The sequence below is a fragment of the Aspergillus ochraceoroseus genome (assembly GCF_002846915.1).
Source record: "Aspergillus ochraceoroseus IBT 24754 chromosome Unknown P175scaffold_5, whole genome shotgun sequence".
In the NCBI taxonomy this organism is placed as follows: Eukaryota; Fungi; Ascomycota; class Eurotiomycetes; order Eurotiales; family Aspergillaceae; genus Aspergillus; species Aspergillus ochraceoroseus.
Window position 1 is genome coordinate 1,452,348 of NW_024468480.1, and position 12,200 is coordinate 1,464,547.

The following is a 12,200-nucleotide window of genomic DNA, read 5'->3' on the forward strand; positions in this document are numbered from 1 at the left end:
TATCTTTGAAGATGAAGGGGTATATTGATGATTATTGAGCTGAGTGCAAAGGTGAGTGAGTGGGTATTTGTGTAGTCGGTCGCTCTCTCAAGGTATATATATAATAATAATAATAATAATAATAATAATCGATTGTTGAAGCATACCTTTAGCTAGGAATTTCAGGAGGTGGAGGGAGATGGCGAGTGATCTGTTAATTGATTAGCAACCGCGAAACGTGAAATTCTACAGAGACAAGCCGTTTACCGGAGGGATGGGAAAGACAGGAAGGGCTGTTATAATGGATTGTGCATCAGCCTCGAGAGGTTTAGAATACCCCAAGCTAGTAGTAGTATAAGGCCCTCCCTGCTCGTGTAGCTCCTGATGAAAGCTCATTTGAACCGAAAATGTATGGAGTCCTGGAGCGGTATCTTGTTTCGGCTTCAAAGAATAGGTATTCAATGCCTTGGCTTCTTCTTCTAACCAGACCATCTGCTTCGGTAGATCATCCTGGGAGAGATTCGCTTGCAGCTCTTCAGAGGGCGGACTCGATGGTTTCGCATGGAATTTGCTCCAAAGACCATCTTTCTTTCGTTGCGAGGTATGTCGCTCTAACTTCCCCTTTTCTGTGACGGTTTCCCAAGTCTCAATAACGCGATCTGACTTGAAGTACTGTAGCAGTTGGTTCTTCATGGTCTCCCTCCTTGCTGATGCAGCAGTTGTTGTGCCTGACCGCTTGGGCTGGGGCATTGGTGGCATTGGTGGCAATGGTGGTGGTGGTTCTGGGTGAGTCGTCTGTTGTTGGTTCTGTTGCAAATTTCTGCTTCTGCGAAAGGGCTTGAGCCTGCTTGAAGCAGCTGTAGATGGTCGGCTCTGAGTTTCGTCCGCTAAGCTCTCGGCGGGCTTCTTCGTGGTTAATCTAGCGATCGAGAGTCGCCTGCTAAAGCTCCTCTGGATTTTAGGTATAATTGCTTTGGTATCAAAATCACTCGAAGCACCATTCATCGATTTTGCCCGATTTGTGGCTTTCTCTTCCGCATTGCACTCATCAAACTCTCTGATGGCTCTGAGATTCGGTACACTCTTCTGGGCCAATCGGCGGGCTTGCGCTGATTTCGGTCTCGGTTCTGGCGTCTTCGCACGGGTTGGGTCACAGGGCAAAGGCTTTTCTGTAACTGATGATCTTCTTTCGAATACTCGTTCCTTGAGTGACCTGGATCGGGGAGCTTCACGGGGAGTCTGAATGAATAACACCTGCATTAGTGTTAGATAAATTTACATAGAATAGGTGCCTCTGTGCGTGAATATATATATATATATATATGTACTCACCACATCCTTTCTGCTTGCCACGCCCACACGCCGCTGCATCTCCGTGATGGCCCGGCCTAGTTGAGAAAGTGCATTTTGAAGAGCTAAGCCTTTCCGACGAAGATTTGAAAAGGCTGTGTTCCAACCCTCTGCATTTGCCATCATAGAGTTATAAACGGCAGCCAGGCTGCTTGATAGCGGGGCGCTTTCCTTGGAGGATTGTCCAAGATACTGCCATAGTCCACCAATGGCTTCTTTTCCCTTCTGTATGTCTTTGAGAGAATCACTGACCGCTTCCGTAAATCTTGCAATCGCGTGTTCGATCTTCTCGTTATAGCCTATCATAGAGAGGCGAAAGCTGCGATCTTCCAACATTTCGTCGAAAACGTCAAGGTTTTCGAGGGGTAACCTCAAATACTGAATGCGAGTGCGGACGTCAATTTGTATAATGAGGAAATCCTCCTTTGTCCGCGAGATAAATCCATCCATCTCGTCCACATGCGCCTGGAGAATTCTGAGCACTTCAGCATCTGACTTGGCAATCCTCTTCACAAGGAGGTGAACGCCAAAGGACATTTGAGCAGAAAGCTTCCAAAATGGATGGTACCTACAGCCAATTAGTGCGGGTAGACCTTGGATATCAGATTGCTGGTCTATCACCTTTCGCCGGCTCTCTGGCGCCATTTCCGGCCACAAAGTCGTTCATATTGAGGGTTTTGCAGGAGATTCTTGCGTCGGGTTTGAGCATCGAGATCGACCACCCATTCATCCTCTGCTCCTTGAGCGGCTTCGCTAATAGATTCTTCAAAAGGCCCTTGTAGCTGTGAGATTGGATGTATGGGAGATGCGCTTTTCTTGTTCGGTTCTTCGTGGATTGAAAGTTCCTCCGCTTCCGAGCCAGCGGAAGTAGTTACGGATTGCTCCGAGCTGTCGGATAAAGGCTCCATTAAGGTGATCGTAAGTTCGCAATGAGGTTCGTTGTCTCTCTGGTATGTATAAGGCATATACGGTTGTAGACTGCCCAAAGATTTTGCGGGTCCAAACCCCGGGTAGTGCGAGTCCTGTCCTGTGGCGCAGGATTCAAACTCCATCGGCTTCGAAAACAGAAAGAGAGAGAGAGAGAGAGGTCCGAAGAGCCAGCTCCAGAGCTAAACAGGCTCAGGTCTAGTTCATGGTTCTTAGACAGGGAGCAAAGGGAACCCAGCCCACTTCTTCAAGTACGCCAGCTATCACAGTTTCTGTGATTTATATCCGGGTAAATCACTATGCGTTCTTGAAGAGAATCTGATGCAGAACAATCTGCGCGGGGGTTGTCAGCAGCGGTAGTCCTTGTTCCTTCCCTGCACTTCTGCCAGGGTATAAAAAAAAAAAAAAAGGATGAGGATCTGCTTGATGGGTCAATGGATAAAAACAGATGCTCTTGTCAAAGGATCTAGGTAGTTTAAGAGTTGTGAAGAGGCTAAAGAAGCTAGAAGAATATACACAGTATTAAGGGGGAGGGGAGACGAAGCAGGGAAATTAAAAAAGAAAGAAAGAAAGAAAGCCAAAGGAACGATGAGGAGGCTAGTGTGGGGACATCGGAGAAGCTCAAGGATAATGATGAGCTGTGCAAGTAAAATGAAGCCACCAGGACGAGAGAGACCAGGGATCTTGCTCCAATCAAAAGCATTGCAGTAGCGTCTTGGAAATTATAACATGTTATTATAACATGTTATACTCCGTATTATCTTTGATTATGGCGGGCCGAGACGAGAGGATCGCACATGGTAAGACATTCAAGCCCCATCTACTTCAATGGATCTAATTCTACTGGAGCACATCAGACAGAGTGGTTACGGGTGGACGCTGACATGCGCTCCTAGACACTCATGGTCACAACCCTCTTCATATTCATGCTCGCAGCTCCGATTGTTGATGAATACGAAACTAAGCCTGGGTCGTTCTTCGCGCCGATTCCCGTCCACGCCCACCAAATTTGACTCCACACTAGGCGGATGGAGTGTTGTTGTTGTTGTTGTTGTATTGCTTAACGCCACGTGGCATCCTCGGGCGTGAGCCCGAGGCTCCTGACCTCCCTAGGGGTATAGGGGCGTGCTAAGCTAGTGGGCGTATCTATCTACCTATCTATCTAAATAGATGTTGGAGTGCTGCACTCAGTGAATGCAACCAGCACCACCATAAAGCAGCATCACCATAAAGAAGAAGATAGCGACACGTGACTACTCTGTGTATTTAAGGCCACCATTTCCTTCTAGATCTCCATACTTCCTCCAAGCATCTCCTTCTCTCTATTTCCTAGTTAGACCAATTGAATCCATTTTGGTCAACTTCTACTGTCATAGTTTGACAACCTCTTATCAGGTTATGAGCCCTCCTTGAGGTTCTATTTTATGCTTCATAGACCTCTAAAACTCTTATCATACCCCTGTACCCCTGTACAGTGATCTACTCCCTGATTGGAAAGAGATCCTGGCAGAAATATTACCTACTACTGTTGTAGTACACCACCTGTACTGCTGTTGTGTTACTCTACCTGGGCGATAGTGTGTGGAAAATCTCCATAATTTAACCAAAATGGCAACTAAACCTACCCCTGGTAGATACCCTGACATCCCTAACTTACCACACCTACCTTCGATGGCTACTACCCTGTTTACTAATAGCCAAAATTAAGCAATAAAGCTGAAGAATGGCACATTCAACTTGAGCCTGATAATGGTGTTAGAAAATAATTCAAAATTTAAAATTTGGGCTTTATTTGCATAAACAGAGTTAAGGCTTCACAAGATAGATAAGCTTCTTGAAAGTAATATTCCTAGACTATAACTTAATAATCTTAAGTACGAATTATGGGAACTTCTTTCATAAATAGTAGCTAGTTGGATGCTATATTTAATAAGCAAGAAACTAGTAGAGGAACTACTAATAGATGCTGCCCCATATATCTTTACAGATAATTTTATACAGAAGTTACAAAGGATAGTTATTAGTAGTAGTTAAAGATATGTATACCGGACCTGGAGAGAAGCTGTCGAGATCAAGTATAAGAACTATGCAACTATTAATAAGTTTATATCAGACTTTATCCGGAAGACAAATACTTCTAATAGGTTGAAAATGGTTATTATACTCTATTAAGTAGTTGCTGTAATGCTTCAGGAGCTTAAAAGGGATAATATAAGCTTCGTGGATTTAACCTTGAATAACCTAGGTAACAATCCTATTAAAATAACAACATGGAAGCATTTTTATACTATATGTAACGCGGTAAAGGACAAAGTTTGGGAGAATCTACTATTAAATACTATGTCTAATACTGCTATGCCTGCCATGAATACACTAAGTTCTCAACTAACAAATAGAAGAAGGCAGTAGTAATAACAGAAACATGTACTACTATAGAATATGATAGTTATAGGCTATATTAACTATTAGTTAAAGTAATTAAGGAAACCTGGAATGCTATGCCTATTTTATAAGGAGGAAAAATATGATACTAAGGACTGCCTATATTTAGTGATTAATAAGTAGAAGGAAGGGTAGAGACCAACTTTAATATTTTGGTACTTTAAGCTACATAAGTTGAAGAATAGGAATAATTCAACCTAAAATTAAGCTATTACCCTAGCTGTACAAGCTAATACTATTCCAGATGCTAATAATTTTATGCTATCTAAAGTTAATATACCAATAACTTTAATATTAACTACCTTTAGGAATAGGTGGCTATGTGACTCTGGAGCAGGCTATGCAGTATACAATAATTATGATCTCTTTAATAACTTAATTAAAGACCTAAATAGCTTCAAGAATTATGGTTTTATTACCTCTGATAGCAAGGTAGTATATCCCCAAGGTCGTGGAAAAGTAATAATTCAATTCAAATTAGATGATGGTACTTTAATATCATACTAAATAGAATATCTTTGGAATCTAAATGTGCCATGCAACCTGATGCTAGCAGAAAGAATAAAGGTGGAATTAGGAATCTATTTTGACTTGAAAAATCAATACATTTGTGAGATGGTAATAGATAAGGTAATTAGATATACTGTCTTGGATAACAATGTCCCATTTTTGGTTCTAAATGAGGCGGTGGTCATGCCTACCATACCAATAGACTTATTACATCGACGATTAGGTCATCTATCTATCAAATAATTAAAACGCAATAAGGCAATGCTTTATAATGATGACTCAGCCACTGACAACTTGCCTACTAATTAGAATACTGAACCACACTGCAAAGCATGTCAATTGTCAAAATCAAAGAAAAAGATATCCTGAAAACCACAACCACGTGCGACAAAACCATTGCAATTCATATATATGGATCTCCAAGAAATCAAACCAATTAGAAGAGATGGTATTAGGTATGTCCTACTGGTTCTAGATAATCATTCTAGATGCCTTTTTGCACAATATTTAAAGGCGAAAAGTGAATCTTCAAAGGCATTAAAGGAAATGCACAATAATTGGCTGAATATAACTAGTATCCATGTTAGAAGGGTTAGATTTAACTCTGCTCCTGAATTCAATGAGTATGCTAGGTGGAGTAAGGATTTTGGCACTATATATGAACCAACACCACCATGAACCCCCAAGGAAAACAGCGCTATTAAATAGTTTGGTAGCTATGTGATCCAGACTGCCCGCACAATATGCATACAAGCAAAAATGGAACCGACTATATGGCTGTATAGTATGGATACAGCGGTCCATATTTTGAATAGGTTGGTTAGGAAAGGTAATAATAAAGGAAAGCCACCTGTACAACTTTTTTATAAAGGATTAAATATCCTAATTAGAGACATTAATCTATAACATATTCATGTATAGAGATGCAAGGCATTTGTGAATATCCCATACAAGGATAGGGTTAAAAGTATGAAAATGTTGCCTAGAGCAAAAATTAGTCGACTAGTTAGATATAATGGAGATCACATCTACAAGGTGTGGTATCCAGATATGGGGAAGATAATTTGGTCAAGGGATATGATGTTTGATGAAGGTAATACTAATAGAATAGATAGAATACAACCACGACTTCCTAATAGACTAAAACTAAATAATAATAGTCTATCTAGAGCAACTACATCTATTAATACTAAAAGGGGAAGAATAACTCATGATAGTACATCTCACCAAACCTTATTATCAGCAAATAATAATAAAGTTATTACAGGAAGAATTCAAACATTAATACTTAATCCAGCCCTACCTGAACCAAACCTACCAGAACCAGAGGCAGGTGCCAACTTGATATTTCTATACTTACCTGCCTCTGGGGCTGTCTCTAAAACCACCCTACCTGACCCAGAGGCAGGTATCAAACTCATCATACCCGAGCGGCCACCTGCCTCTGGGCCTGCCTCCGGGGCTGTTTCCAAAACCATCGCCAAGTGAAACAATCGAGCGATTAGCAAGGATATGGAGGAGATAGTAAGACCTAGTGTAGAGGAATAGTCTAGGCAGGGTAGATATGAAAGGATAATTAACTATTTTACTGTGAATAATCTATATGCTGGTCAACCTATTTTTGAAAGGATGCCAGTATTATAACTAATATAAAGGCTTCTAGAGTCATTTACCTGATATAGGGAGATCTTACTAGTTTTGGAACCTTTTAAAGATAACTATGCTCCAATAACTCTAGATATACTAAAAAGGAAGTGTTCGAAGACTAGAAGGTAGGTTAAATTTAATATTGGGAAAGCAGAAACAGTTGACCAGGTAAAGGTATGGAATCCTACTAGTAGGGATACTAGTAGCAGTATTACTGCTTTATAGAGATCTTCAAGATCTATAAAGGATTAATACCAAAGTATTTGCTTTGAAGATGAGTAGGTAAAGCAACTATAGGAAGAGGAGGTAAAACAGGAATAATAATCTCAATCCTGGTCCATATTACCTCCAAAAATGCTTCCAGAAACACCTCGTCTACCAGGATCCTATCCAAAGCCAGGAGAATCACCCAACACAATTACTGCAGCATTACCAGATACTGCATTACCAGATCCTAGTAGTTTTATACCAGAGATCAAGCCCATGAAGACTTATGAAGTCAGAATCCTACAGACCTATACCCAAGCAATGAAGTCACCACAAAAGGATTACTGGATATAAGCAATGCAAAGTCAAATTAGCAAGCTTGAAGCTATTCAGACTTATGAATTTGTGTCATTACTAAAGGATGCAAAGATCTTACCAGGAAAATGGGTGTATAACTTGAAGTTAGATATGGATAATAATGTATTGCAATTCCGTGCAAGATGGGTTGTATATAGAAACTTCTAAAAACCAGGCATAGACTTTAACCAAGTCTACTCCCCAGTAATAGTAGATACTTTGGTAAAGCTATTTTTAAGCATGGTTGCTCATTTTAATTTAAAATAGGCATAATTTAATATGGTGACTGCCTATCTTAATGCAATGATCAAGGATCGAAAGATCTATATACGCCAACTGACTGGTTTTAATAAGCAAGATAGTGTGGTATGTCTACTACTCTAAGCTCTATATAGATTACAATAGTCAGCATTTCTTTGGCATGAGGAATTCCATAATATTCTGGTGAAAATTGGCATGAAGGCAATCAACAAAGACCCATACTTCTACCATGACCCGGACTAGCAGCTAATGCTTATTATCTATATTAATGATGCAATAGTTGCTGGCCCTGATGAAGCAAATATTCAATAATTCATAGATAAGCTAGAAAGACATTTCAAATTAAAGCAACTAGGTGAACCTGTGCGGTTCTTGGGATACGACATTTACAGACTGCTTAGTGGTCCAATATTAATATCTCAACATGCATACATCCAAAAGATGCTCTATAAATGGAATTTCCATGGTCTTTAGCCATGTCATACACCAATGACTCCAGGATGGAAATCAACTGAAGAAACGCCAGAATCTAGCAGCATTACCCAAGACACTAGCAGTGTCGTTCCAGATGCCATGTGTGCCTCTACTGATGAAGACATTGCTCATTATCAGGAATTAACTAGATTGTTGAATTGGATTACTATTTGGACCTGACCAGATATTTAATATGCAACGACACGACTGCTACGGAGAAATCATAATCCTAGTAAGTTAGACTATGATGCAGTCAAACGAGTTTTTCGATATTTGAAGAAGACCTTAGACTATGCAATAGTCTTAGGTTATTCAGATGATCCATTACATGTATATGTTGACGCCTCCCATGCAGATTACGAAAACAAGAAGTCAACAGAAGGCTTCATATTTTTCATATTTAGAGCACCAATTGCATAGAGATCAGCAAAGCAATCACTAGTTACTCCAAGTTCAATTATTGCTGAATTTATTGCATGGGATGCAGCAACAAAGCTAGCTATATAGCTACAAAAGCTGTGTATAGCTATTGGACTGGAAAAGTCTGCAAAAGGTGCCATACCTTTACATACTGATTCTATAAATGCTATTACTTTAGTAAAGAAGCCAAATTACACGTCTACACTTTGCTAGATAGACATTCACTACTTCTTTGTCAAAGAGGCAATCAAAAATGGCAGAATTCAGCTGCAAATGGTGGGTGGAGAGGACAATGTTACTGACGGGCTAACTAAGGCACTACCAACTGCGAAATTTGATGAATTCGTCGAGAGGTTAGGTTTTGGCAGGTTGGAGATGGACTCTGAATAGCTTCATGAAATGGACGTGTCGCTAAGGGGGGTGTGTTGGAGTGCTGCACTCAGTGAATGCAACCAGCACCACCATAAAGCAGCATCACCATAAAGAAGAAGATAGCGACACGTGACTACTCTGTGTATTTAAGGCCACCGTTTCCTTCTAGATCTCCATGCTTCCTCCAAGCATCTCCTTCTCTCTATTTCCTAGTTAGACCAATTGAATCCATTTCGGTCAACTTCTACCGTCATAGTTTGACGACCTCTCATCAATAGATATAGTATATATTTATGCTATTCTAGAAGGTAAATCTAGTATAAGTAGGGGCCTTCTCCTTCCTATTAAGGAGAGGGGCCGTCGTCCCTATATTATCCTAATATATAGCTACTGCTATGGGGTAATCTCTATTAGGGACTACCAGGGCTATTCTAGGTATCTTTAGGTACCAGGCCTTTCTTTATATACAAGAATATAGGGTAAGATTAGTTAGTCTGGAAAGATGGACTTAGTATAGTAGGAATAAAAGAAAGGATTAGAAAGTATAGGTATTAGTTTAGTATTTATTAGAAAGGGAAGGAGGAGAGATTATAGGACTCTAGGTCTTATATTTTACTTTACTTTAGGTTAGTTCCTGGCTTGAGATATCTTAATTCTAGATTAGCCCTAAATTAGTCTAGTATGGGCATATATCCTTGTAGAACCTTATAGTAGCTAGAAGTATAGTAAAGTTTTTAGGTACTAGTTACTTTAGATACTTAATTACCTCGCGCTTGATTATTAGGGGCTATAGTGGTTATTAGAGCTACTAGGTAAAGAGCTACTTACTATAGTAGTAAAGAACTAGGTACTTAGGGCTCTTGTTCCTACTATAGGAGCATGTAAGCTAGGTATTCTTGTACTAGAAGTATTTATAGTACCAGCTAAAGTTCCTGTATAAGGATCTAATTACTAGCTAGTAATAGAGGTTTAGGTACTAGAGATATAATTTTAGGGGTAGGGCTACCTTATATACTCTTACCCTATTTATTAGCTACTACTAGTACTAGCTTAATAGCTTTAGAAATATTTTTACCTACTAGTTAGCCTGTACCTCTTAATAGAATTAGTAGCCTATTATTCTAATCCTGCTAGTAATAGGCATGGCCTCTAGGGAGCTTTATTTTAGGCCCCTAGCCTTAAGAAAGGCTCCTTAGTTAGCTAATTAATCTACTTTCTTATTATCTTTAATCTTTTTATAGCCTGGGGCCTAGTAGAGCTCTGTCTTATATTTCCTAACTAGATAGTATAGTACTTAGAAGGCCTAGTAAGAGGAGATTATAGCCTCCTCCCTACTATATTATATTACTAAGGTACTATCTATGTATAGCTAGTAATAACTAGTATTAAGTAGTACCTTAATAGCTATCTCCAGGCCCTAGAAAGCTCTTATAGACTTTATATTAAATATATATAATTATAAATTAATAGCTACCTTATTATAGGTAACTTCCCTATATCTATTATATACTATATATTTATAGCCTATATAATATTAGCTCTAGTAGCTCCTTTTAAATCTATTACTAAAAATAATTATATCTCCTACTAGTAGTATCTCTTATTATATTTTAAAGGTCTTTATTACCTCCTTCTTTCCTTTTCCTCCTATAGGATCTATTATATATCCTAGAGTATAGTATAGTTAATTTAGGGTTAGTTAGAAAATAGCTAGAAGGAGGGCCCTTGCTATCTAGAGCTTGATCTTTAGTTTCTAAAGCAAGCCTACCCTGTAATCCCTCTATATATATAGGGGCTTGATCCTCCTGACTAGGGGGTTATCCTTATTTACTAATTAGAGATAGAGTATAAAGTGCAGGCATGCTTTCTCTAGGGCTACTATTATAGATAGTAGACTAGTATTCTTAAAAAGAATTACTATTAGTATAGTTCTATAGACTAGGAGAATCTTCTTAATAGCTAGAGCCAAGATCTTTTTTAATATATCTATATACTAGCCTAAGTAGGTATTAACCTCTATATTCTAAGTATATTATTCTAGTTTTATATAGCCCTTATACCATGCTTTTATACTATAGAGTGTACTAGATAGAATATAGATAATAATTATTTTTTATAGTAAGACTACTAGTAGGCTATAGATTATTCTTACTAGATCTTATATATATTATATTACTATTCTTGCCTTAGCAGCCCTCTTTACTATATATCTCTTCTAGGAGAGCTACCTATTAAAATAGATTTCTAATTATTTAAGTACTAGTTACTTCTATTCTAGTACCTCTATAATAGGCTATACTATTAAATAATTACTAATTCTTAAGATAAGTACCTCCCTATATTATTTCCTTATAATATAGATTATCTCTAGTTTTTCTAATATAAAAGTTATTTTATTTTAATTACTCTAGGCTAGTACCCCCTAGATATCTACCTTTAGGTATCTATAGTTATTTTCTAGTATCTAGATAATATAGCTTAGGCAGAGATTATTAGCATATCTAAAGTAAAGAGTTATATTTTATAGGAGTAATTCTACTATATAAAGTAAAAAGAAAACTAGAGATAGAGATAAGCCTTATAATATTTTATAGAGTACTAGATTTGCTTCTATTAATATTATTTCTAGTTAGATCCTAGTAAGCCTGCTGGTTAGAAAGCTATTAATAAGGATAACTAGGGTCTAGGGCTATTCTTATTCTACTATTTATTTTAATAATTTATATTATAGGAGAGTATTAAAGGCCCCTAGTATATTTATTATAATTATAATTACTTTCTTATTCTAGGTAAGAGCTATTTCTATATTATATATATAGGCTATGACTAGATCTATAGTAAAGTATTAGGGAAGTATACTATATTATTATAAGCTTAGGATCTTATATATAAGTATTATATATATAATTCTCTAGACTACTATTCTCTTTAGGCCTTTATTAATTATTAATAGTAGGGTAATTAATTTTTAGGATCTAGAAAATATTCTATCTTATTTATTTATTTTAAGGAGTATAACTATCTCTATAATCTTTTATAGTATAGGGAAGTAGCTTAGCTATAGGTATTTATTATATAATTTATATATTACCTTGCCTATAAATTCCTAGTAGGCTTTTAGAATCTATACTATAACTATATTCTCTCTAGGGGAGATATTACTTATTCTAATTATATTTTTTTTAATTTCTTCCTCTAATATTCTCCCTCCCTAGGGGAGATGCTTATCTCTAGTCTAATAGGCTTTTACTATA

General features: G+C 37.8%; 1 protein-coding gene across 1 annotated transcript; it reads right to left on the minus strand.

Moving 5' to 3' along the window:
• Positions 1-148: 148 nt before the first annotated feature.
• On the minus strand, positions 149-2,237 carry P175DRAFT_0510095 (uncharacterized protein; the record flags this gene model as incomplete). Its single annotated transcript, XM_040898486.1, has 4 exons — positions 149-190; positions 247-1,233; positions 1,312-1,897; positions 1,951-2,237. The coding sequence occupies 4 exons, from the start codon at positions 2,235-2,237 to the stop codon at positions 149-151; spliced, it is 1,902 nt and encodes a 633-aa protein (XP_040751552.1).
• Positions 2,238-12,200: the final 9,963 nt, after the last annotated feature.